The sequence below is a fragment of the Candoia aspera genome, chromosome 11 (assembly GCF_035149785.1).
Source record: "Candoia aspera isolate rCanAsp1 chromosome 11, rCanAsp1.hap2, whole genome shotgun sequence".
NCBI lineage: Eukaryota > Metazoa > Chordata > Lepidosauria > Squamata > Boidae > Candoia > Candoia aspera.
In genome coordinates, this window is record NC_086163.1 from 21,299,002 (window position 1) to 21,326,521 (window position 27,520).

The following is a 27,520-nucleotide window of genomic DNA, read 5'->3' on the forward strand; positions in this document are numbered from 1 at the left end:
GCATATAAGCTGTTCTAGGCATGTGTATTTCATCAGCATATTACAATCCATTTATCAGAATTTTGTTTTTCATAGAGTTCTGTTGAGCATTTTAAGAGAAGAAGTTATCTGCAAATTTTGCAAATCCAGAACTATCTTTTGAGGGTGGGAATGATGTAGATCAGTGTTTTTCAAACTTGGCCACTTTAAGATGAGCGGATGTCAACCCCCAGAAATCTGCAGCCAGCTAGCTGTGGAATTCTGGAAGTTGATGTTCACTCATCTTAAAGTTGCCGAGTTTGAAAAATACTGATGTAGACACTAAAAGGCTGAACTAGGATTCTTACTCTGTATGATGTCACAAATTAGAAATATAGAAGATAATGATATGGCTGTATTTTGCAGGGGTTTTGTGTGGATTACAATCAGGTAAAGCATGTATTAACTCTAGAAAAAAATTACACGTATCTGAAACATTTCATGCAACCGTGAAATAAAAGCAAAGGTGGTATGAGATGCATTTATACAATTAGTTTAACTATCTATTTCACTCTGCAGGAAGAAGGGAGGGAAAAAAACCCATCATGAATATTAAGGATTATTTTGGAAGAATTTGTTACAAAGGTCCCCAAGAAAAAATAGACTTAGGGACTTTAACAGAAATCTTTCAGCATCACATCCGCGCTGTGCCCTTTGAAAATCTCAGTCTACACTGTGGTGAAACCATTCAGTTGGATTTAGAACTTACTTATGACAAAATCGTGAAGCACAATCGTGGCGGATGGTGCATGGAGAACAACCAGCTTCTATTCTGGGCCCTCCAGACAATGGGCTACAAAAGTAGTCTTTTAGGAGCATGTGTTTATGACCCTGAGCAAAATGCCTACCATAAAGATTTCACTCATCTCCTGATCAAAGTAGTTCTTGAGGGTAAAATCTATATTGTAGATGGAGGGTTTGGGGTTGCTTATCAGATGTGGCAACCAATGGAACTGATTTCTGGGAAGAACCAGCCTCAGACCCCAGGCGTCTTTTGCTTCACAGAGAAGAATGGAGTGTGGTACTTTCACAAATTAAAGCACAAGAAATTCAAGATGGATTCTGATAACAGAACTCTCTGCTGTGACCCTGTGAAAAACATGGCCTATAAAAATGTTTACTCATTTACCTTGCAACCAAGGACAATAGATGATTTCCGGCCCTCCTGTTTACAACTCCAAATGGATCCAAGTTCTATTTTTTTAAAGAAATCCATCTGTAGTCTCCAGACTCCTGATGGATTTCTAGCTTTGATTGGGTGGATGCTGACTGAAACCAAATATAATTATAAGGACAACAGGGATCTAGTGGAAAGCACCATCCTTACTGATGAAGAAGTGCAGGAAATCCTGAAGGAGCGATTCAAGATTCAGTTGGACAAAAAGTTTGTCCCTTGTAACACGGGCTCAGTATCAATGTTTTAATTCAGATGACAAAGGTTAACTCACTCGACAGATGTCAACCACTCGGTTCATCTTAAAAAGCAACTGAAATGAAATTTCAAAGCAAATTTGGAGAATCCTGCATCGTTAAATGATCCAAGGAAAGTTATGAGAACACTTTAGAGAAGAAGATGCTGTGTTTTCTTGGGCAGACTCAGGGCAATTTAGAGGGCAAGTGAAATATTTCAGAAAGTTGAAGTTGCTTGGTGTAGGGTTTCCCATGGGGAGATAGAAGTCTACCTTAAATAGGAAAAGGGATAAGAAAAGGATTTTGTAAGGCTATCCGTCTGATTTTTGACTGGGTCCTATATATCTCTAGCTTCAGCTTGATGGTAAGACTTTAAATTTGTATCTTTTTAGTCCTTTATATCTCCCTATACATCTTGGAGACTAGGTGGTACCTCTTCCATACCGAATATGGCATTCACTATATGATAATAATGTGATCTCTCGCTTTCTCTCTCTCTCTTTCTCCCCATTCTTAAATGGCATTTCATTCTGCCATAATTATTTGGGACTATCCACAATAGAGGGAAAAATTCCTCCTGCTCTAAACACAGCACCAGGTTTTTCACTTTGGGACAGCCACCAAATGCAGTAGCTGCAAGCCATGATTGAGTGACTAAGCATATTACCTTTCGAAAGAGCAGTCCTGGGAATTTTGGCATTACAAATCCCTAGCTGATGAGAGAGAGAAAGACAAACCATAGCCAGCCAGACAATAAATGAGGTGGACCAGGAGAATTTAGAATGATGGACCAATCTGGTTTACAGCTGGAACACAAAATATACCCCACAGGAACCACAACCAGAGTGTGTGGTTTCAAAAATATGGAGTTCTTCTCTCATTTGGGGGTTTGAAAGGGGCAAAACAGGCATCTTGACATGCAGATATTTTGCATCAAAAATGGAGATACTGTTTGTGGCTAGTGCATCTGTCCGGCTGAGTGATGCCCTGTGGAAGCATGGAGTGCCTTTATCTGCTTTGACTCATTTACCAACTGTGACCTTATCTGGCCAGAGACAGCCTTGAAGCAGTCATTCACACTCTGTTAACTTCCTGGTTGGACTATGGCAATGCACTAGATATGGGACTCCCTTTGGAAATGGTTTAGAAACACCAGGTAGTTCAAAATAGAGGGGCCAAATGGCTCACTGGGATGGGCTGATATAAACATATTGTGACTGTCTGCCAGTCCATTTCTGGACCTAATTCAAAAGGCTGCTTTTGACCTTTAAAGGCCTAAATGCCTAGATCAATTTATCTGAAGATTTCTCCTGTATGTACTGGTAGTCCTTGACTTATGACCATTTGTTTAATGACAGTGCAAAGTTATGACGGTGTTGGAATGGGTGCTTTAGAGCCTGTCAAGCACTTCTGAGTGTCGCAAAGTGTCACACCAAACCCTGGGGTCACATGATTGCATTTTGGGCACTTGGCGACAGGTTCTCATTTATGACCAGTTGTAGCATCCCATGGTCACGTGATCATGTTTTGCAACTTTTTTGCCATGTTCCAGCAAAAAACAGCCATTGTGGAAGCTGGATTTGCCTAACAACCACCATAAAAATGGTCATAAAATTGGGTCCAGACACGTGGTGACTCAACTTATGACTGCAACGACTTACAATGGAAATTCTGGTCCCAATTGTGATCATAAGTCAAGGACTACTTGTAACTACTCAGATCTTTAAGATCTTCTAATGAGGCCCTCCAAAGAAAGTGAAAGTGGACAAGGGGAAGAGCTTTTTCTGTGGTGGCATCCCATTGATGGAATTCCTTCCCCAGAGATGCTCATCTGGCACTCATATTGGCATCATTTCAGCACCAGGTAAAGGCCTTTCTATTTTCCCAGGCTTTTTAATTGACTTGTGATTGTATTTTAATTCTTACTTTCTGAATGATCACGGTGCTGCTGCCTATTTTTTGTGGTGTTATTACAGTGCACCCATCACCACTGTAACTGAGTCCATCCACCCTGCTGCTGGTTGTCCCCTTCTCTTTCCTTCCACCTTTCCCAGCATTAGAGCCTTCTCCAGCAAGCTGGGTCTTCCCATAACATGTCCAAAGTAGGATAATTTGAGCCTGGTCATTTGTGCCTTGAGTGCGAACTCTGGGTTGAAGTAGCCTTGATAGTTCTCCCAATTAAATAGTTTTCTGCCTCTGAGTCTGAATTCAGTATATGTTTTAAAAATCTGACTCCTTTTAAAAGGAATCTGAATGTTTGCTTGCAAGCAATGAAGCTGTTAAGTTTCAAAGGGTCTGGTGCAAAGCTCCTATGAGAATACTGCACACAGCAGGGAACATTGAGAATAGCAGTCCTCAAAGACAGTGACAATTTAAACTGCTAAATAATGCCTTCAAGAGGTACGATTCTCACTATAGTCTTTGCATCAAATGGCAAATTGAAAATCGCTTCTCATTTTCCAATTACCCTGCAAATTCTAATCTTAACTGAGTTAGAGCATATTGGTTTATTGCTTTATATCTTGTCGGGAGCCACCTTGAGACCTCAAAAGGGTCAAAAAGAGTGCTATAAGAAACCAAGAAGTGAAACTACAATCTCTCTCTCTCTCTCTCTCTTTTCCTCTTATTCTCTGTAATCAAGATTTACTTGAATGGATCAAGTCACAAGTCACAGTCTAAAAAGGGGGGGGGGGAATGGTGTGCCTAGTAAGTTTGTACTTCTGTATCTCAAATGCCTCTTGTTACAGGTTGGAGCAATGCTGTAATCGTAAAACTAAATTTCTTTTGGAAACTCTGAAGGATCTTAGTTTCCTGTCTTCAGAGAGAATGAAGTTGCCCTCCTCCCTAACCTTCCTAAAAACCGGGGGTCTCACCCATTTCTTAGTAATGGGTTTGGAGTGGTGTGCCAGGGGCAGCATTCCCCAAAATTCGATAGAATCAGGACAAACCCTAAATAACTGAATTTGAACTTTAATTAAACAGTGTTGCATCTGATCACTGATTAAGTTTACTCTTCTCTCACATTAAACGGTTGTAATTCCATGGCAAGTTTTTTTACCTTTATTTATGTTATTTATGTTGTATTTTATTCTGTGTATTTTATGGTTATTGTTTTTATTCGATCGTTGTAAACCGCCCAGAGTCCCCTGACGGGAGGAGATGGGCGGGGACAAATTGGATAAATGAATAAATAAATAAATAAAAGTTTTGGAGATGGCTTGGGGACACACACAGTGCTCTGAAAGGGCTCCAGGTACTACAGTATATAGAATCTCTGGAGCTTGTATCCAGAGAAAATTGTATCTCTCCAGCTCACTCCATCTTCTTATCTTTGTCTTTCTTTTCTTTTGGCATCAGGCTGTCATGTGGCCGATTGGAGCATTAGCATTCTGAGCTGTTAAGATTCAGTTGCAGTTTTAACCAAACAATAAGTATGAGTTCATTTGAATCTCATTCCCATTTAAACAGTGAAAAATTGGTTTTAGTCCTTCTGTTAATCAGCCTTTCTGTATTATTATGTTTCTTTTCTCATTGTACTGAATTATACTCCTTCCTTCCTTCCTATCTACCTACACAAAGGTCCAAAGACTGTTAATAAACCTGAACTGAACTATACAGCTGGTTGGTTAAGCCACCAATGGTAAGAAAGAATAGGTGGGCAAGAGATCCACAGGAAACTCTTAGATCAAGTTCTTTCACTTCATCTAAGGAACTTAGGCAACTTAAAAAATGGTTGTCCTCAACTCTACGAAGCAGTTCATTCTAAAGAAAAGAAGATTGAGGGGAGGCATAAGTAGCCAGCTACAGAAAAGACTGTCATAGGGAAGATGGTTGGGAACTATTCTCCATTGTCATGGAGAACTAGGACCAGAAATAATGGATTGCAGTTGCAGCTATCTAGATCTTGTTTAAATATAAGGGAAAACATCCAAAGATCTGTACAATAGTGGAACTGTCTACCTTGTGGTCCCTTCTAAATCCACCATTTTAAGGTATTACTTAGGTTCCTGCACAGTGATTCCCCAAATGTCTCCCAGAGATATTCATCAAAAGAATTCAATTCCATGCCATACCACCAACTTTTTGTGATGTGGTCTTAGAAGTAGATGCTGATGCATGTAATGCACTCAACAAGGTATTCAGATCTTGGTCTCGATGTTTTATCTATTCTACTTAGAAGCAACCTACTTCATTGGATTCCTTCCCACTCCTATGTCAATCAAAATATATAACTTTCATTATATAAAGAGAATCCTTTATGAATTTGTCTGAATCCCTCTGAAAGCCACCTGAACCAATGGCTAGTGTTGTGTCTTCCATAAATCGTGATTACAGCCAAGTGGTCTTTGGCGACATGCTTCTGTGCTTCATCTCTGGACTTTTTTAAACTTCTTTCCACTGACACCTTCCAAATCCCTCCTCCTCCAGTTTCCTCTTCTTTCTGGGATATAAACTAGGAGATGCCCTGAATTGCCCTGGTTTGTTTGATACCTCCACCACCCAATCATCCGAGATGGAATTTCCAACACGGGGTAGCAATGAGTTGGAGAAAATTCCCAGAGAGAAATTCAATATAATTTTGGAGGGCAAGCTTGTTCCCATTAACATTAAAGGATTATATAGTATCTGCTGCGCAAATGACATTGTGCAGCACTATAAAATTACAACATGTTTCACCTTCTGCTTAATCTTTCATTTAATCAGTTGCAATAAAATTAAAAAATCTGCTGAAACTGGAAGTATTCCATGAGCACAGGACAACTGCACAATATCATGATATTTATTGGCATTGACCACTAGGGAAAGCATAAAAATAACTAAAACATCTTGGATGGTAAAGTTAGAAGTATTTAAATACTGAACCATGGAAGAACTGACATTTTGAATGTTATGAAATCACAGAATATCAATGCTGGGGAACAGGTAGTTCTCCAGAAAGTTTGAATTAGAGTTCTGAACTTCCTCAGACAGTTTGATCAAAGCTAAGAGGTGTGGGGAATTATATTTCATCCACATTTGACAAGCCACAAGCCCGTAGTGTTATGAAATAAACATGGGGAAACCTCCACTAGACATCTTACAGGATCAGCTTTTGAATTTAAGTTAGCTGCCCAAAGCTTCATTCATACCAAACACCACAGTCCTAAACATTTAGCAGGACCTGTGCACTGAAACATCACATCTTCTTGTTTTCTTCCCATTTTCGGAACGTTATGTAGTTATTGCAAAGGGAATCTCTTAATTATCTCATTTCAATTCAGATTTGCTGGATGCACAGAGTTTATAAAGGCCGTGTTTAATAAAGTGAGCAGGGAGTGAAAATCCCCTGTAAATCCTTAATGTGGGGGGGGGGCAAAGAACAATATGAATTTAATTACGAGTGCCAAATATTTGCAAAAACTTTGTGTCCAATCTCCATTTATTTCTTTTTACACACACACACACACATATATGAGTGTGTGTGTGTGTGTAACACATGTGAGTTAATTGTAACAAAGCCACTTCAAGCAACAGTATAGTGTGTGTGTGTGTGTGTTAATGCTAAGTTGTTAAGGTAATGCTTGAAATTCTCCAAGCTTTTATCCATCCTACTTCAACTGCTGTTTACAGTGTGGCAAGGTTGTAATGCAGAAAGACCATTTCAGTGGCTGTTAAATTGGGCACAGTTGGGGTCAAATTCACTTCCATGGAAACTGAACCTTAAAATCCAGTTTCTGCAATGAAAGTAAGGATCAAGAATGACAAACAGACATAGTTCAATTGTATAAAGGAAATAGAAGAGCATCAATAGAAGAGTCCATTGGAGTTGGGCAGTTTATAAATTCATCTAAACAAACAAACAAAGTGTTATTTCAAAATTTCCATAGGATTGAAACACAAAAGTCTGGAGGTGTTCAAGTTGTGATTTCCAGGATTTATCTAGAAAAAGAAAAATCTGCTTGGTATGGAAGTCCTAATCCCAATAAAAACTCATTTAGCAAAAGTAGATGTTCATACACTTGACAACCAGGCTGCTTACAGATTTGGAATTCGCATGGAATTAATAACAGCAGTGTTATTCATAAGAATAACAACAACAAAAATTTAGGATCTGAGCAACTCTCTCCCACTTCCAATCACTCAATTCCCCATTTTTATTTCATTAAGGCCTTCCAGTGAATTCAAAGCATCCAACAGGGTAACAGCTGACAAATCAGTGTTTTAAAAGGGGGATGGACTATTTCACAGAGGATGGGGCCACCAAAGGCTATTAACCATTATACCTGCTTACTGTACCTTGCCTTGCCAATCCCAGCTCTTGCTTGCAAGCTTGCATCTTCCCCTCCTCTTCCTTCGAAAAGCATGCTTTGGAAGAAAAATCTATTCTCCCAGCAATGAGTAAGAAAAAGGCAATTCAGACCATGCGTTTTCCAGCAATAACCATCAATAAGTCACATTCTAATTGAAAAACTTTGGGGGAGGGGGCTTAGGAGAAAATTATGCCCTATAATCATTAACCTTATTTGGCAATTGGTAATACTCTAGGGTCAGATTCTGAGCAATTGATTCTGTTGCCTTTAATTAGCTCTGGAAAACTCAGGAAGATAATGTATCAAGCTTCTCTGACAGTAATAAGATTTTCCTTCTTGGGTTAGAGTCTTTATCTTTGCATGTGTCATCCATCTTCCTTTTAGAAGGGAAATTCCATCCATGTCACATGAATAGAAGACTGGACATTTTGCTACTTACATTTCATATAATTGAGTTCCATGCCTTATTCCAATGAGCTGTCCAATATTTTATTTGATTTTAACTGACAGCATAGTTACTTGAAACCTAGCATTTTTTAAAAGCAACAATATAGAGAAGATGAGCATGTACATATTTGTTGACAACAATGCAACTGAATTCACAGATTGCTTAACAATGCTAGTTCTAAACCTCTGTTCTGGGGTTTGCCAATGGTCTACAAATGGACTACAAAGTTGTGGGAAAAATTAATATGAACTGTAGCTTAACTTAAAGACAATGGAAAGATGAGTAAATTCTTAGGTAAGATTCCCTTTTTCTTACTTATGTTTATTAAGAGTTTTTCCATCCAATAAAAGAGCTCGTTTGGTCTAGTGGTTAAGGCACCAGGCTAGAAACCAGATCGTGAGTTCTAGTCCCGCCTTAGGCACGAAAGCCGGCTGGGTGACCTTGGGCCAGTCCCTCCCTCTCAGCACAAGAGCCAATCAGGCGTGGTATGAGAGTTCTAGTCCCGCCTTAGGCACGAAAGCCGGCTGGGTGACCTTGGGCCAGTCCCTCCCTCTCAGCACAAGAGCCAATCAGGCGTGGTAGGAGAGTTCTAGTCCCGCCTTAGGCACGAAAGCCAGCTGGGTGACTTTGGGCCAGTCACTCTCTCTCAGCACAAGAGCCAATCAGGTGTGGTATGAGAGTTCTAGTCCCGCCTTAGGCACGAAAGCCGGCTGGGTGACCTTGGGCCAGTCCCTCTCTCTCAGCATAAGAGCCAATCAGGTGTGGTAGGAGAGTTCTAGTCCCGCCTTAGGCATGAAAGCCGGCTGGGTGACTTTGGGCCAGTCACTCTCTCTCAGCACAAGAGCCAATCAGGTGTGGTATGAGAGTTCTAGTCCCGTCTTAGGCATGAAAGCCGACTGGGTGACCTTGGGCCAGTCCCTCTCTCTCAGCCCAAGAGCCAATCAGGTGTGGTATGAGAGTTCTAGTCCCGCCTTAGGCATGAAAGCCGGCTGGGTGACTTTGGGCCAGTCACTCTCTCTCAGCCCAAGAGCCAATCAGGTGTGGTATGAGAGTTCTAGTCCCGCCTTAGGCATGAAAGCCGGCTGGGTGACCTTGGGCCAGTCCCTCCCTCTCAGCCCAACTCATCTCACAGGGTGGTTGTTGTGGGGAAAATAGGAGGAAGGAGTATTTTGTATGTTTGCTGCCTTGAGTTATTGATAAAAATAATAAAAGTGGGACAAAAAATTTAAAAAAAAAGAAAAAAGGAAAGAAAGAAAAAGAAAACAAAACAAAACAGTGCAAGAAATGAAAAAAGAACTTAAGAAATAAGATTCCCAATGTGATTAATTGTAGAAAGGAACACACAAGGAAAATAATGTGTTGGTCCAGATGAAGTTGGGCAGCTTGACTCTGCTCTTCCAAACACCTGGAGCTGCTGTTTGGAAAATTTACTTCTGGAAATTCCTAGAACAGCACGACCCAGCAGGTTCAGCGTCATTTGGATGGAAATTCTCTCTTCCTGAATTAACAGATTTTGCACATTCCTAATTGGACAACCTGTTGTGCTCTGGGAAGTGGGTGGCTTTGGGAGCTGTGGCCACAGCAGATCTGGAGGACAACATGTTGGTGAAGACTGAGCGGGCCCTTTATGGAGGTCCTCTCTGCTACCCTAGTTTACAATCAACTGATGGAGAGACTACTGTGGAAATAATATATATCCCTAATTCTGTGTAGCGAGCCTCTTCTATTTGAGATATACACAAACACACACATCACCTGTAACGGAATATTATTATTATTTATTTGTAAGTCGTAACAGGCCCATTTGGCTGATGCATTAGAAGAACCAATAAAGAAGGGATTTCTTCAGAAAAGAGGCTACAGTGAGTGGGATTTTCTTTCCTTGCCTGTAGCCTCTTCTTTTGGGCGGGCAGGGGCTATAATTTTCCTCAACAAAAATAGTGTTAAGGCACCTGAAAACTTCTTCAGAAATTAAAAATGCCCATCACTTATGAATGCATTGTTCAAGATGAGCCAGATAAACAAATTCTTCCATTCTCTTTCTTAACAAGGAACTACTTCCCTGCTCTTTACTGGCATCTATTTACATCTGCTTTCGTGCTCCTCAAAGTCCATGCACAGGGAACGGAGGATGTATAACATCCATTACGTCTTGAAACAAAGGACCAGTCCCAGAGATTCAGCAATTTAGGAAGTTTACATGGCATTACAAATTTCTGTTCCTTCAGGGATACACAAATTATCTGACATTAATCCTGGGGTTTTAAAAACACTTTCTTCACTTTGCTAGGCCTTCTGTCACTGCTTTCATCCTCCGTAGGATCTTGCAGGACGTGACTTTTTTCTCTCTTCTTTAGGAATTTCTTCCCAATGGTTCCCACTAAGGTTTCATACCTGCAAAAAACATTGTAAACATAAGGGAAACATTCAAGCCTGATTATAGCCTTTGGGAATGCCCCAGAATGAATCTTAAGATCCTCTTCTAAAGCAACTTTCTCCAGTCTGGTACCTCCCAAAATATACTGACTTCAACTCCCAGATTCCATTTTTGTTTTTCATTTTCTTTTACTCTAATGACAGAGAGTGAAGACAAGGCTGGGATCTCCATTTCAGCCTCTCCCAGCCCACCACTGTCCCATCAGTTCAAATGGGCAGATCTTCAATCAGTTTAGTTTTACAAAAGCCTACTTTTTTGCCCTTACATATTTTTAAAAAGCCAACACAGAGAAAAGGGAGGTTTATGAAATGAAAACAGGACACAGAGCAGCAATGAAAGGAGAGCGCAAGTTTCAGCACCTCCAAGGGATAAAAAAGCTTCCTTCCACAATAAAGAACTCTGGAGTATGGCATGCCTTGATAGCCAAAAGGAGATGAGATCAATCTTGCAAGTGCCTATTGAAAACGATTCATCACAATAGCTAAGCCAACCTTTCCTAACTTGGTGTGATTGAACTAGAGCATGGCGTAAAGGGCCTTACAATTTTTCCAACAAATTTGTGAGCAATTCTGGATGGGTAATTTCTCCAACTTTTTCAGAGGAGGGCTGTAAAGTATGTGGGAAAGATCTTGGGAAATGGGGCAAAGACATGCTGACAGGGAATGGTCAGATAAGAGCCAGCTGAGCCCGCAACTGCATAATGGGTGGGGAAAGAGGCTCAGAAGGGAATCCTCCCTAGTTTCTCAGGCTGTAAAGGAGATGGCGGGAGAACTGTACTTTCAGACTTGCAAGATTGACGTCAGCCTTCTCAGGCAGACCAAGCAGGAAGCACGACCAGATAAGCTAATTCTACTTTATTGTAACGCGACATTAACAGAATCTTGCAAATTCCAGAAAATTCACAATTCTAGAGAACATTAAGCTGCTTAATGGAACCTCTGTTTTAAGGAGCAAGACACTACCCAATATTGATGATCAAGTCACTTGATGTGGTACATCTGGCTATCCTCCAAACACCCTCTGAAAATCTTGCCCCACCTACTTCTGCGATACAGCCCTACCATCCCATTAAATGCAGTCCCTGTCAAAACTTGCCTCCCCAATGTAACAGATCTCAGATTTAAGATCAGGTTTCTCTAGTTAGATCTAAGGAAGTTTTCCGAAAGAGTGTGATACTAGTATGCACTAATCAAGAGTAACATTTTTCACCGAAGATATCCAGCTTTTAATTTAAAATCCATCCTTCTGCCTCTGGCTGCAGCATCCTGTTTCGCACACAGCCAGAGCCAAATGCGTTAAAAGATTTTGAAATTATTTCTCTAGGAACACCTATAAATATTTCCTCTAAGGTTTTTGTTGGCTATAAACCCAATTGAAAAAAAGAAAGTATTGGGGCCAATGTCTGACTGAGGTAGCCTGGAGAAAGCAAAGCATTTTTATTCGTTTTTTTTTTAAAAAATAACTCATCAGGTCAAAAGCTTATTTCTGTTATAAAATACTCTCTTTCAAAACAAGTGTTTTGAACATCAAATGCCTGGCCATTTGGGAGTCTTTCATTTTAGAATGGGGAGGGGGGGAACACGTCTTGTCAATGTGATCTGGGTTATAATGGAGAAGAGTTACCTTCTAGCCATTTCTTCGTCTGATACATCAGCTTCCATCGCGTTCTTTTCTTCTTCAGCGTCTTCCATCTTGTACCTTGAGTTCATCTGGATCATTAACTTCTGAAAATGAAAAACCGGAATATCATTTTAAGTTTTTACACTCCTTGAAAAACAGTCAAAGAGACAGATTTGGCAAGAATGAGAGAGATGAATGGACAAGGAACGGTAGACGTTATGTCGCCCAATACTTTCTTTCCAGCTGAAAGACTTGGGGCCAAGTCTGATATCACACTGACCATTACAGAATATTATTATGGCTAAGTGGTTAATTGTAGCATTTTCCTTTGTGGCTTGCGGCCCACTAATGCCACCCACCCCAATAAGGATGCCGCAAAAGTATGATTCAAAGTGTCATAATAAATACGTTAACCTTGATGGATCGAGATGAAAACAGCTCTCAAGAGATTTTTTCATAGAGGAACTAAAGACCAAAGCTTCTTATCACACTCTGTTTGTTAACCAGTCAATCCATGGCGGAATATAATGCACTAACAGTCACTATTCAGAGGTAATGCTGTAATCCAGCTCTCCTATTAAATTCTCACTGGACCAAAGAACAGTTCTGGAGACATCTCATGCAGTGTCCAAACCCAGAAGGTGGTTAATTCAGGAACCGGGTTCAAGCATGTTGTGTGAATGGAGCTGGTCTGGAGGAGCTTCTTCTGAGCCACACATAAGTGTTCCCTCCTCTTATACCTAGTGAATTCATTAGAACCAAAAGGAACATCGATCCATCCACAACCTTGTGAAGGAGTATGGAGATGGCCTTGAAGAAGATGTTCAACAGCCATTAGGTAAACATCCGTTTAGCCCTGGAAGGGAGGAGGGAGTGAGAACAAAACTCAAGATTGTTCCACCTTGATTCTTTTTGGTATGAGAGGGGGAAAGAGAGAATCTCCATCAGGTTTCAAGAGTCTGGCATTATACCCTGCAACAATACAGAGGACCTCCAATACTCTCTGTGGAATCTGTTTCCTGACATGGCCTACCTTGAAGGGCTGACATCTCTCCCTCCAGCCCATTTACAGGTAGTCCTCACTTAACAACCATTTGTTTAGTGACAGATCAGACTTACAGCGGTGCTGAAAAAGCCAACTGATGACTGATCCTCACACGTACAGCCGTTGCCGCATCCCCCAAGTCATGCGATTGCGATTTTGGCGCTTTGCAACTGGTTTGCATTTATGACCGTTGCAGCGTCCCTTGGTCATGTGATCGCCATTTTTGACCTCCCCAGCCAGCTTCTGGCAAGCAAAATCAACGGGGAACCGCATGATTCACTTAACAACCACTTGGTCCACTTAATGCCTGAGACGATTCGCTTAACGACCACCACAAAAGGTCGTAGAATTGGGTCAGATTCCCTTAATGGCTGCTTTGCTTAGCAACTAAAATTGTGGTTGTTAAGCAAGAACTACTTGTATGTCGTGCAAAACATTTCAAATTCAAATCAAGTTGCCCTAACCTTACTAGAACTGTTCAGAGCAAAAACACCTCCAGGACATTGTGAGTGACTCAACACTTCCAGTAAAATTGGAGCAGCTCTTCTGAACTCAGAAGATGCCATTGTAAGAGTCTGTGCACTGATAACACACAACACTTCACGTATATTTTCTCAGCTACCTGTATGAATGCAGGGTCACATCTGTATTTCGGGTTGGGAGAAAGGAACAAGGTTCAGGAAAAGCGTGTCCTGTCTAAGGCTTCTTAACTGGCTGTGAGATCCTGATTACACAATTCCTTTTGCCTGAAAACCAAATACATGCTAAACCTGGTTTTATTTTGTTGGCCTGCAAAGCCCTGGCTGTTGGACCCAAGCTTTGAGTCCGCCTGGGCTAAGCTTTGTTTTCCCAAATTGTTATACTGTGTTTTTCGGGTTTATTGTCCCATACTCAAAATCTAGAAATGAAGGGCCAAGTTATCTGAATCTGGTTTGAACTGAATCAGGGATTTCACAGATCTTTTTGAACCAAGGATGCGATGTTTCTTTACTTAGCCACATTTGTAAGCCAGGTCCCAAGAGGATGAAAGGATGCTCCAGATCAGAATACCTCGACTTCAGGATTGAACCCTTTAAAAGACATCCTTCCATACAGAAGGTCTTCACACATCACAAAGCTTCTCTCCTCTATTATAAGGCTCCTATAAAGAAATCATTGTTTTAAAGAGGGGATCGAACAAGCAAGTCGAGCTTAGCCAACATCTTGGCAGGAAGTAAGAAAGCTACAGCTTGCTCTCCAATTTCAGAGGGCAATTCTGCTTTTTATCTTCCCATCTGCTCCCATTCGGGCAAAGACCACAATGCAGCAAACTTACTCTTTTTCTTTCAGTTCTGGCAGATCCAGAAACCAATGTTCCTCGCTGATTATTTTCTTTTCCTCCTCCTCAAGTTGCTTTTTGGTTTCCGAATCCAAGCCCCTTTGCATGAACTGAAAGACAAGACACAAAGGGACAGTTTTTGTGGGGTTTTATTATTACTGCTCACTGCTATTATGGATCCGTGGAATAGAGAGGTGGCATACAGTGACGTCCTAAAGCTGCCACACTGACTGTCCGTTTTTCCAAAGAAATCCCGGCCCTGTCACACCTGTTTGGAGAAGAAGCAAAAGTCAAAAGGAAGGGGGAACATGCTGTTATGAAGGATGCCAGTTAAAGGCAAGGAATCTCTTACACGTTCAATTGAAATTCTTGGTGGATTTTTTCCCCCCAAAAAAATATCCAGTTAACAGTTGCCGTAATCACCTTTAAAAAAATAAGCATGCAAAATCCTTGCAATAAAAATACATAGCTACTGATTTGAACAGCTGCAAGGCAAGGGAAAATAAATTACAAATGAAGATTTGTCGGTGCTTCCAGGAGTGAGCCTAATCTGGGGCAGGGAGAAGACAGCAGATCAAGCTGTGAAAAAGGAAATGCTGTTTTCCTAACTGCTCCCATCCAGGTGTCATGCAACAGAAGCAGCATGGAGGGCAGTATTTCCTTTTTCACAGTTTGATCTGCTGTCTCCTCCCTGCCCCAGATAAGGTTCGCTCAATCCCAGATTAGGCCCCGGATTAGGCACAATGTGCCATTTCAAGGGAATGGAGCCATGGGTGAGTAATCAGCTTCAGGAGGACTATGCCAGAAATGAGCAGGAGGCTGCTGCTCATTTTCATATCATTTGCATACTGGTTGGAGTGAAAAACAGTCATTTCTGCTGTGCCAAAAGTTACCCTACCAAGGAAAAACAGGGAGTTTGCTCTTGATGCACAGATATATAAGGTGCTGCCTTTCCCAAATCACCAGAGTAATCTGGAAAATATCGACAGTCATGGCATTCAATGTTAGCAAATACCAAAGTTTAACTATTGGCTACGTAAAGTCTTTGCTCTGATTACAGTCCTCAGTCAACGACCACAATAGGGACCAGAAAATTGGCTGTTAAGCAGTGTGGTCATTAAGCGAGCGACCAGACCCGAGTTTACAACCACTTCTGCAATGGTTAAGTGAATCCAGCTTCCCCAATGGACTTTTTTTTGCCAGAAATTGGCAAAAATGGTCACAAATCACGATCAAGTGATTGCAGGATGCTGCAACGGGTCATAAATGCAAGCTGGCTGCCAAGTGCCCAAATTGTGAACACGTGATTGTGGGGGTGGTGTGACAGTTTGTGATGGTCGTGTGAGTACAGGTTGCAAAGCACTTTTCCCAAGGCTGTTGTAACTTTGGACTGTTGTTAAACAAACAGTAGTTAAGTGAGGACTACCTGTAAGCGGAATCTCCCTGAATTTGACCTCCAGTTCTGAGAGAGAGGTGCAATGTCTCCGGGTCCCCTTTTTCCATGCTAGGCAGTTTGATATATCTCCATCTTCTCTCCTCTTACCCATTTTTGCTCCAAGCCAGAAAGCTCAAACATTGCATTTCTCAGGTGTCTTGAACTACAGCTCCCCTGTATTCTTTTCTATACTTGCAGACTTGATGGGAAATACCCCAAAACAGGTAGAAAGAGTTTCTTCCCCACCCTCCATCTTAACCATGCCCATTTTCAGCCTCTGAATTAGTGGCACCAAGAATATAAGGGACATGTCTGAATAAGGGGAGACCCCTTTTGAACACCCTTTCATTGCTTTTGCTAGAAGGATAAAACCCAAACTTGGAGCAACCACAGAATCCGATGGCCACGTGTTGCTAGAATGGTCTTATTTTTTTTTACTTCCCTTTTAGTGAAGGGATGAGCACCGGTTTGGTGTCGTGGTGAAGGCACCAGGCTAGAAACCAGGAGACTGTGAGTTCTAGTCCCGCCTTAGGCATGAAGCCGGCTGGGTGACCTTGGGCCAGACCCTCTCTCTCAGCCCTAGGAAGGAGGCAATGGCAAACCACTTCCGAAAAACCTGGCCAAGGAAACTGCAGGGATTGTCCAGGCAGTCGCCAGGAGTTAACACTGACTCAAAGGCACACACACATACATTTTAGTGAATGTGCTTCACAGGACTGAAGAATTCTGTATCCAGTGTCTCCTAGCAAGCACTTAACCAGAACAGGCTCAAGTGACAGCTGTGCCAAACAAGGTTAAGTTAACACAAATGCATTTTAACTCATGCTGGATTGTAGTGAAATCAATGGTAATAAAAATAAGAAATGAACTGGGATTGCTGAAAAAGGGCTGTGTTTCTGGTTGATGTTCATGACTTAGAAACATCAGTTAGGAAGTACCCTGGGTCTTCAAAGATTGGGCAACTAGGTTTCAGCCTTCCTTGTAGAAACTGCTTGTAGCTTTACACACACACACCACCCGTAAAGAAGTCCCTTCTTCAAAGTGTTGGAATTCGTATTTGCCAGGGATGTCTAGTCTCTCTCTCTCTCTCTCTCAGCAAGCTTTGCAGAGGAGGATTTGGGAAGATAGCAGAATGTAGCCCCAAGTGCAAGCCAGTTTCTTGATCTTGTCTAATGTCCCACAGAGGGACCTGTTTTCCACTTTGATGCAATTCTGGATATGTGTGTGTTTGGGATGGGGTGGGGGCCAGATCATGTAGCTAGCAAATAGGTTGCTGGTTGTTTCTTGTAATACATCTTGCTCAGACAGAAGTCCCACAAGCCTGGAATGAGACAGCTAATCTTTGCTATGTCCAAATAAAATTTTAAAAGGCATGCATAGGAAGAATGTTTCAATGAACTGCAAGTCTCCGAGGGATGCTCTGAAATGTATTTAAATATAGCCATCACTGAGCCTGAGAGAAGAACGTATCAACAGAGGCCCCATATGTCTGGCATACATACAGACATGGGCTGCCATCGCCTTCTTTTGGTATTTATTTAGACATACATTTATTTCACAGATGTCACTGCTTGTTTCAAAAGGCTCAGCACGACTGACAGTGCAACAGAAATAAAACCATCATAAAGAATAATCACATACATACAGACATAGTTACAGAAGCAGCCCAGCTTGTAACCTATGCAGGTTACCCTCAACATACTATTTCTTAAGTAGCTGGGCTGATGCATTCTGAATTAACTTGTAGCTTCCATGTTGCCTTCAAAAGCAGTCCTATTTAAAGCACATTGTGGTACTCTACTGACTAATGAAGTTGGGTGGCCTATAAATCAATGAAACAAACAAACAAAGATGGTGAGGGCATAAGCTGTAAGGGCTTCCTGGTCCAAAAAGGCCAGCAACAAAGCTGGGTGAAGCCCTCCTTGTCACCACCTCCACCTGTTTGTCTAGCAGTAGCCCAGAGTCCAGGAGGATCTCCAAATCACAGAGCTGGTACTTCAGGGGGAGTGTGACTCAGAGTTGAGATCAATCATCTACAACCAGCAACTCCATCTTGTAGGGATTTCATTGGAGCCTGTTTGGACTCATCCAGTCTTGCATAGCCTACACACACACATGCTGGGTCAGGATCTCTACCAGGGTGACATACCACCTTGTGTTTCATCAGCATAGAGATGATTATGTGTCAAGTCAGTGTTGACTCTTAGTAACCACATAGACCTTCTCCAGGATGAACTGCCTCCAATCTGGCCTTCTAGGTCTTCTAACTCTGTACCTACCAGTGCTGTAATTAAGTGCTGGTCATCTTCTTCTCCTCTTTCTATCTTTCCTAGCCTTATAGACTCCCTCAAACTGACAAATGACTTCTCTCAGTGGTGTCACATAGATATTAAATAGCATAGTTGAAAAAGCTGAGTTCTGTGGGATACGCAGTGGAGGGTCCATTTCTTCCGCTGTCTTCCCAAGAGCATTAACAAAAACCGTCTACTCAGGGAAGAGTGACAGCATCTTTGCAATATTTTCAACTTCCCAATCTACTCTATGCCCCTGGAAATCCTTGGGAGACCACCACCCAAGATGCTACCACTTGTTGAGAACCTTAACCTAAATTTCCAGAAATATGCTTATTTGTGAGTCACGCTGAGTGCTCTGATTGCTTTCAGAAAGCCTGCACTTTCTGAACAAAGGCACATTAGCCATTAAACAGAGACTTGTTTGAAGCTTACTGTATTACCCACAGGGGGCTTCTGGGAGCTATGAAGCAGAGTGTCCTCAAGCTTTATTTATAGGAGAGAGCTCCGAACTTGGCATGGGAAGTCAGAGCTAGCTCTTTTCTTTAGCCTCAGAGGACATTTTCCCCTGATCCTTTGAGGAGGGCCAAAAGCAGGGATGGTGGTAGTCACAACGAGGATCTCTTGTACCCAACAGCCCTTCTTGGCCCACTATTGATCGGCGCAGTATCTATTTTGTTTCAGCTGCTGAGATAAAGCACTTCCACCTGGAGACATTGTAGGAGGAGAGCCATGATACCCCGATAGCCCAAAATCAGAAGAGATCTGGCAGCTCCTTTTCCAATTAATGAACTTTATTTAAAGGCATAGGCTTTTGGGAACTACAGGTAGTCCTTGTTTAACGACCACAGTTGGGACTGGAATTTCAGTTGCTAAGTGAAGTGGTCATTAAGCAAATCTGACCTGATTTTATGACCTTTTTTGCAACAGCCATTAAGCAAATCACCATGGTCATTAAGTGAATCATGCAGTTCCCCGTTGATTTTGCTTGCCAGAAGCTGGCTGGGAAGGTAGAAAACGGCAATCACTGGATGCTGCGATGGTCATAAATGTGAACTGGTTGCCAAGCACCCAGATCGTGATCACGTGACTGCGGGGATGCTGTGATGTAAGTGTGAGGGCTGGTCATAAGTCAGTTTTTTCAGCATTGTCGTAAGTCCGAACCATCACTAAACAAATGCTTGTTAAGCGAGGACTACCTGTACAGCTTACTTCATCAGATGTGTGCATCTGTGGTTCCCAAAAGCTTATGCTTATGAATGAAATGTGTTAATCTGAAAAGGTGCTAGCAGATTTCTTCTGATTTTCCCCCTGGGACAGACACTCTTGAGAAACACACACACAGACACAAACAAGCAGGGGATGATGGGAAAGTGCATACGATACTTGGGGGGGGGGGTTCAGAGACCTCAAAGAACAGAAGCAATATTGCCATGCAAGCTTTCAAGTTAAAGCCCCTGATGTCAACAAAATGACAGCATGACTTGGCCTGGGGAAACATTGATCCCAGCTACCCTGAAGACCCATTGATGCAACAGAGTTAAATTCACTTCCATCGAGGAAGGATTAGGGTTGCAATCCCGAGTAAATCCCCCTGAGAGTGCTAATTTTGAGCACTGCTCTGCAGGAGACGGCCTCTCAACCTTTTGTCCACCACCCTCGGAACGTTCTGCAGAAAACCCCTTTTAAATCGCTCTCCGGTATACGGCAAACCTCCAAACAAAGCAACCACTCCGGGGCTGGGAAGGAAGAGCAAGATAAGTAAATGGCAGGCTTTTATTTTTGTTTGTTTTTCTTAAATCCTGCTTGGCCTTTTTTCTCCCCCCCCCCCCTTTTAACTTAACGGCAGCCTCAAAGATGGAGATAAAAAGTAATGGCATCGACATAAACTTGAAGCAAACAAACCGTGAAGGCCCGGCTATATTGCTTTATAAATATTTAACGAATATTTATATTTTTAAAAATTAATGGCAATCCGGCTCAGATGTTCTTCTCTGAAAAACGGAGGAATCATCAATCACCAGCGTTGCGTTCTTCGACTGAATTATGTGTTACATTATAGAACAGGAGCGGAGCTCATTAGGCACTGAGCCAAGACTAATTCTGCTTTGGACTCAACACCAGATTCACCAATTCATGGGTGACTGCTGGGTCAGCCTTTTATTAACACACCCCACTCCCGCTGCCCCCCAATAGCACCACAGCTATATTGATGAGCTGGGAAAGAGGAGAATGACAGGCATATTTACACTGTCACAAGATCCAGCCATTAGCAGCCAATGAAAAATTCCTACCAACGGAAGGATACCCTCCAGTTTGCAGACTGCCAACAAACTAAAAAAAAAAAAAATGCAATTAAGAAAAAAGAAACTGCTTATAATTCTTGGAATGTTGACCCTTTCCTCCTGCTATGGGTCATTCTAAATCCAGAACTAACCTCCTGTTTCCACACATGACTGTGCCATAGATATTCAGAAGGTCTGAGTATGTTGCTGGGAAACCTTCAGAAGGGTTTCTGGATCGTGTCTACCAAGAAGGAAAGGGGAAATTTCCTGGGGCGGAATCAGACTAGGTGAGGTTAGATGAAGAGGGAGGGAAGAAGTGATACAGATCATGACATCACAGCAAAAAAGGTGACTTGCATCATTTCTGCCTTGATGTCATGACACATGTGGCTTATTTGTAATGTCATGGTAGCTTCTCGTGACACCTACACAAATTTCTAGTATTTCCAGTTTAAAGGAAACAGAAAATAGAAAGACACTTCCTGAGACTGCAGGTATGTAGTTCATGTTTCTGCAGATCATATAAAAACAAAAAAAATAATTAGCGCAACATGCTAGGTTAAATTTAAACTGGGGGGAGGGGCTTAAGACATGATGTAAAGCCAGCCTAAAGGTAAAGGTTTCCCTTGACATTAAGTCCAGTCGTGTCCGACTCTAGGGGGCAGTGCTCATCTCCGTTTCAAAGCCGAAGAGCCGGCGTTTGTCCGTAGACACTTCCGTGGTCATGTGGCTGGCATGACTACATGGAACGCCGTTACCTGCCCGCCGAAGCGGTACCTATTAATCTGCTCACATTGGCATGTTTTCAAACTGCTAGGTTGGCAGGAGCTGGGACTAGCAACGGGAGCTCACCCCGTCACGCGGATTCGAACCGCCGACCTTCCGATCGGCAAGCTCAGCAGCTCAGCAGTTTAACCCGCAGCGCCACCGCATCCCTTGGTTGATTTATGGTTGAATGCACAGTCAACTGAACATGAGTCTATTTGCTAACCATATTGTACAAATACCACCTTCCAGTCCAAATCATGAGAACGCGAAGTATAATTCTGCCTCTTCTCCAATGGCTTCCAAGCTGTGGGGCTGGGCATCTAGAAGGGTGTGTTCTGAACTGTCAGGGAGGGACAGGATTTAGAAAGCGGCAATACCTTGTTCCCTCATTGGTCAAACTCTAGGTACATAGATGAATGTAAAGTGGAGGTGGTCTGCAAAAACTAAAAATTGTAGCATGGGACTCTTCTCTTCTGGGTTCCAGCTGGACATACACTCTTCCTGGATGTTCTAATCACCCACATTGCTATGCAGGAAACACCCAGCTTTAAAATATGCTTTTCACCACCTCAACCTTCTACTCTTTGCTCCCATCTACCTTAATATCCCTCCGTCCTGCCATCTTGAGGTCTGTCCCCTTCTTCCAAGTGACTTTACACAACAAAGGACCATCTGAGAAAAACAAAGAGCTTAAAGCTCTAAATGCAAACCCATTTCTTCTGATCTCCTACGAATCCTCAAAAGTGCATTTTATGAAATTCACAGAAGTGGATTCTGGGCCCGTTTGTTTCTTTGGCCTAACTCTGTAACGGAGACTCAAAAGCAAAACGAAACAAAAAACAAACATGAAGACCGTAATAATTCAAGACAGCGGTGTCTTAGCTGGCCCGGCTATGTAATTTTCATGCTTTTTTGAACTGGAAGTCGCCAAAAGCCATTCTGGCAAATTGAAGGACCACGTGAATGTACTACACAAACGAACAAGAAGTGAATGGAAAAGCATGAAGTGTGAGATTTCCAAAGGGACAGAGAAGCGAAGGATTTTCCCAGCAAAAACCTAGCCGAGACAAACAAAAGATCCAATCTAGCAGAGTTTCCAACTACTTTGGGGAAAACAGCTCAGCCCAAATCCCTTTGGATTGTCTGTGCACTTTTTAAAACCAATCTGCAGTGCTTAAGCCAGTGTTTTTCAACCTTGGCTACTTTAAGATGTGTGGACTTCCACTCCCAGAATTCCCCAGCCAGCATGGTTGGCTGAGGAATTCTGGGCGTCCTTTGAGGGTGCAAAGAATAAAAAAGTTAAGCAGGCGGGCTTAAGCACCTGCACCCTCCCTCCTGCAAATGTATGAGACAACTGCAGGCTTGCAAGCATGCACAGAGTGCTCTCCTTTCACCCGTAAGAAACCCAGGCGAGCAGAAGCTGATCTGTGCTGGAAGGGGAAGGTCGCATTCCGGTGGAAACTTTCCTTTTCTACCAGCATTTTTGCCGAGGATCCACGGTCCACTTCCTTAAAGACAAGACAATTAAAAAGCAGCATTTCTAGGTCTGAGCATGCGCAGAGGGCCTGTTTCGCCAAGGCGAAGGACTTCGCCACGCATTCAGCCCGAAGCGCCTCGGCTCCTTTCGAACTGTCTGCGAGGCCCTTCGGCTTTCCTCCCGCCCACGTCCGAAGCTGTTCGGCAGCTTTCGGCTCAACGACTCTCAGCTCCAATTGGGCGGCTCTTCCCCGTTCGTCGCGAGTCGAAGCCACTCGGCTCGCCTTCTCCTACCTCCGGAAACCGTTCGGGAAGAGTCGCGGTGGCCCCCCCCTTTTCCGAACCCCTTCGCCTGATCTCGCATGCACAGGCCCTTCAGAGGTCTCCTACCTTCATGCGGAGAAGGTTCTTGGACAGTTTGCTCTTCACGTCCCGGGCCATGGCGACGCCAAGCCGGAGACTCCCAAACCACAGGGCCTTTTACGGTTTCCGTTGCTTATCGGGCCGCGATCCCACGTCGTGAAACCGCCACCTTGTGGTGGTGGCTGAGCATGCGCGGTGGCACACGCATGCTCAGTGGTACCCGATGAAGCCGCCCCTGGCTCATGCCCTTACTGCTTCCCTCTTTACGTAAAGCGTGAACGAGGCTATTTTTAAAGGCATGTAAAATGCAGAAGAATCAAGTGAAAAATGTTCCTTGAGGGGTTTGCAAGAAAGTTTGCAAGAAGGAGAGGCAGAACAGGCACGTATGGAGCACACTCGGTATCTCCAAGTGATGCTGCCAAATGCATGTCCTTTCTTATTAGCTGTAAACAGAACATAATAAATGCGTTTATGTGTCAGATGAAATTATCTGTTTAATACAATACTCCCTTCCCCGCCCCCCCCCCAAAATATCCACCCGATGCCCACAGGAAGGATCCATGTAGGGTATATAGTCACTGATCTTCTTTCTGTATGTCCCAACCACTTGTCATACTGCTGCTACATATGGAGGATCTATCTAGCTGTCATGGATAATAGTAATTCAGAAACTAAATAAAAAGACTCCCCCCCCCCCTTGGAGTCAGATGCATTAGGAGCGCTCTAGATGGGATGAATGCTATTAAACACTAATAAAGCAGAATTTTATTTCTTTAAACAGCTTGTATAAATTCACAATGCAAGTGCCTGATTATGCCCTTAATAGGAGACAACCTAAGGCACCGCCTTATCTCCAGAGAACTTTCAATTTTATTCAGCTGTTGATTTAGGGAACACATCATAGAAATTGACATGAAATGATCAGAAAAGAAACACCGAAGTACAGTATGTTGATGCATCAAATGTTCTGCAACGTTTCAAAGTTATGTTTGGGATAGAAGGGTGAGTTACTGAATTATCCTTGGAGTAGGTTCCCCCCCACCCCCCCACCCACACAAAAAACCCCCAGCCCTTGCAGGTTTCTTTCTATCTGGGACTGCCCTTGATCCAGGCAAATGACTTTGATACCAGACTTCAACTATTTAGTGATAATAATTAGTAACACATTGAGAACAAATAGTTGCAAAAATCTGAAGAATATCTGATTGGGAAATGATGCTGTGAATAACAAATCAGCATTTAATCAGTCCAGGCTTACCACTGGATGAGCTAATTGCTGTAAGAGAAAGTTAGGCAACTAACCGTAGTACAGATCCAGAAAGGTTCCACTGTCCTTGCAGAAGCTGAATTTAGCAATTCACTCTCAAGTTACAGGGCAATAACCTTGGCCAAAGTTTGGAAGACTGCGGTCCCAGACATCTGGTTTGTCCCCAAAATAGGCTTCACCTGATTCAGAAAAGACCCAGTGGGTCTGCATTTCTAAAGAGATTAGTGGATGGAAGAGGAAGAAGGGGTATTTTGGAATAAATGAATTGTTCACATATTAGCCATAAAGGTGAAGATTTGTAGTGCTTCATCTCAAGATGGGGAAGGGGGTAGCAGTGAGGAAAGGGGGGCACTGCAAAATTCCAGATGCGCCAGACGGTGTTCTGATGCCTATCCCAGACGGGTTATGAATTGTGGTTTCCAAGTTGCCCGCAGCTCACCCATACATACCTTTTCTTCTACGTGAAGCTGCAGACATGAAAAACGATGGCTTGGCGTCCGTTCCTTGCAGGCTAGCGCATCCTCTGTACTGAACGAATGTTCCCTATGGCGAGTCAGACAGCCACACATGTCCAGGGTGCACGCTGCATTTCCATCTGAACTATTAAACACCTGGATCAGTTGCACGTTTCACATCACAGTGACACTGTTTCCCCCGTTAGGGCTTTGGACCTGCTCAAAGCCCATGTCGAGTTACAATCATTTCTCCTGAACAGCTTACAGAGTTCTAAAAAAGGTGTATTGGGGAAAAAGGTCTGGTCTCTTAGTGGAATCTAAAATGTGTTTCTAATTAATAGGTATAGAAACTTGGGGGGAGGGTTCCTCTTAAATTCATGGCTCGTGCTTGAGGAGAAAGTGGCCGCTGTGGCTAGAAAGGCCTTTGCACAAATCCGTCTTGTGTGCCGATTGAACCCATTCCTGGATCGGGGGGCCCTGTTCATGGTCACTCGGATTTAGTCACGTCCTGGTTGGACTCCTGCAATGTGCTCTACATGGGTCTGCCCTTGAAGAGCATTCAGAGGTTGAAACTGGTCCAGAATGCAGTGGCCCAGGCAGTTTGGGGGCCACCACAAAACACCCAGGTGACATCTCTCCTCTGCAAGCTGTTTTGGGTCCCAGTGGTCTTCTAGGGGCAATGCAAGGTACTGATTGTCACCTACAAAGACCCCCATGGCATAGGGCCAGGTTATTTGTGGGACCGCCTGTCTGATCCCACCAGATCCAACAGGGTAGAGATGCTTGGAATGCCTTCCTTGAAGCAATACCACCTAGATCAGGGTTTCTCAACCTTGGCAGCTTGAAGATGTGCGGACTTCAACTCCCAGAATTCCCCAGCCAGCATGAAGAAGACAGGAGCCATGTCTTTCTTGCTGCATCACCAGCCCTATGGAACACCATTCTCACCAAGATTTAAATGGTCCCGACTCTGTTCCAAAAAGCTTTAAAAACTTGGCTATTGCTTCAGGCATTGAGCTGGAATGTTAGGCGAGGCTGGCTGTACAGTTGTAGGATGTAAGTATTTTTGAGGATCTCAGCTGCATTGTAATAGCATTATTTTGGGGGTTATGTTTATTTGAATTTTGGGGTTTGATTGTTATGGCTTTAATTATTGTTAGCTACCCAGAATTAGACATGCAAAAATCACAGTCCTCATCCAGTAACAGGATGGATGGATGGATGGATGGATGGATGGATGGATGGATGGATGGACGGACGGACTTTGTTACATTTCTTTCCTTGTTTCCTCCTCCTTTTTCCCCTTCCTTTCGTCAAACACTCCTTTTCAAATTTAGAGTGTAAATTCCACTTCTTTCTTTCTGTTTTGTTTCAGCCAATCTGGAAGCATTCAGGCCATTTGGGGATATTGTGAAAGTAATAATCCCAAGCAATATGAAAAGAAAAAAAAAATCACAATCTGTTTCAGAGGTTTGCCCTCTCTGGTGCTGTTCCAGCATTTCTAGACATTCTTCTACCTGGGAATCCCAGGCTGGGGGAAAGGCAGCAGATTTCTGACCTTAACATTGAGGACAATCCAGCAATCCAGCCACCAGGTTTGCAATTTCTAAAGTGACTACCCTGCACCTGTCACTTTAATAAACATTGGTGCTGCAGGCTTATTTCAGAGTGATGGAACCTTCTAAAGTTTATGGGTTATTTTAAGTATTTCCCCCCCACCCTTCCCCTGAAGCATAGAGGCTGATTGATTAAATTGTCATTTTTTTCCTGTCTCTCTCTCTTTTTTTAGTGGCTTTTTTTTTAACCATGGTGGCTGAAATATATATCATATCCTGGTATTTTTAACTATGCAATTTGTTTAAAGAGACAGCTTTTGTGAAAGAAAGCCAACTGGGAATATTTAACTGGGGGAATGTAAGGCAAAAAGGCAACCCAATCCAAGCTCTAAATAAAAGAGCTTTCTTTATGTCTTTGCTGTTATCGAATGGTCATCCAGATATGTGCAACCAAGATCTGGTAGTCTTTAACCATCTCAATTATATTCACATTTTCTGATGGAATGTGCGGGTGGCCTTGGGGAACAGAGGGAATAGATGCCACAGTAAAAGGAAAGGGAGTCCAGGGGAGGGTGACAATCTAAAGAAGAAACTTAGGAAAGACCCTCCCTGACCACTCAAGTGATAAATAGGGAGGGTGGGAGATTTGTACTTTCAGACTTGCAAGATTCTGTCAATGTAGCCTTACAATAAAGTAGAATTAGCTCATCTCATCATGTTTCCTGTCTGGTCTACCTAGTAAGGCTGACATCAATCTTGCAAGCCTGAAAGTACAATCCCCCCCACCCTTTACAACCCAAGAAACTAGGGAGGATCCCTTCTGAGCCTCTTTCTCCACCCATTATACAGCTGTGGGCTATGCCCTCTCTTATCTGACCATTCCCAAGGAGCATCTCCTGGGTCTGTCTCCCAAAGTCTTTCTCACATGCCATTACATCTGTCCTGTATCTTCCCTATGTTCTACCTGGTCATTTCACATCATTGAGAAATGAAGAAGCAAAAGGGGAAACCTTCATCTAGTTGTGTTTCCTGTTTGGT

The 27,520-nt window shown here is 42.8% G+C and overlaps 2 protein-coding genes across 2 annotated transcripts; one reads left to right on the forward strand and one right to left on the reverse strand.

Annotated features, from left to right (window-relative positions):
• The first annotated feature begins 557 nt into the window (after positions 1 to 557).
• Positions 558 to 4,433, forward strand: LOC134503894 (arylamine N-acetyltransferase, pineal gland isozyme NAT-3-like). Its single transcript, XM_063312835.1, has one exon. The coding sequence runs from the start codon at positions 564 to 566 to the stop codon at positions 1,440 to 1,442; it is 879 nt and encodes a 292-aa protein (XP_063168905.1). The 5' UTR covers positions 558 to 563; the 3' UTR covers positions 1,443 to 4,433.
• A 5,911-nt stretch (positions 4,434 to 10,344) lies between these two features.
• Positions 10,345 to 23,405, reverse strand: MPHOSPH6 (M-phase phosphoprotein 6). Its single transcript, XM_063312898.1, has 5 exons — positions 23,232 to 23,405; positions 14,584 to 14,696; positions 14,319 to 14,409; positions 12,227 to 12,327; positions 10,345 to 10,560 (listed from the first exon to the last, which is right to left on the reverse strand). The coding sequence occupies exons 1-5, from the start codon at positions 23,280 to 23,282 to the stop codon at positions 10,416 to 10,418; spliced, it is 501 nt and encodes a 166-aa protein (XP_063168968.1). The 5' UTR covers positions 23,283 to 23,405; the 3' UTR covers positions 10,345 to 10,415.
• Positions 23,406 to 27,520: the final 4,115 nt, after the last annotated feature.

Excerpts from the sequence above, each read along its gene's own strand:
- LOC134503894 (XM_063312835.1), top strand. The coding sequence starts at position 564 with ATGAATATTAAGGATTATTTTGGAAGAATTTGTTACAAAGGTCCCCAA.
- MPHOSPH6 (XM_063312898.1), bottom strand. The coding sequence starts at position 23,282 with ATGGCCCGGGACGTGAAGAGCAAACTGTCCAAGAACCTTCTCCGCATG. Across the intron at positions 12,328-14,318 it reads GGTTCAATCCTGAAGTCGAG|AAGTTAATGATCCAGATGAA; the intron begins GTATTCTGATCT and ends TTTCATTTTCAG. Across the intron at positions 10,561-12,226 it reads GACGAAGAAATGGCTAGAAG|GTATGAAACCTTAGTGGGAA; the intron begins GTAACTCTTCTC and ends TGTTTTTTGCAG.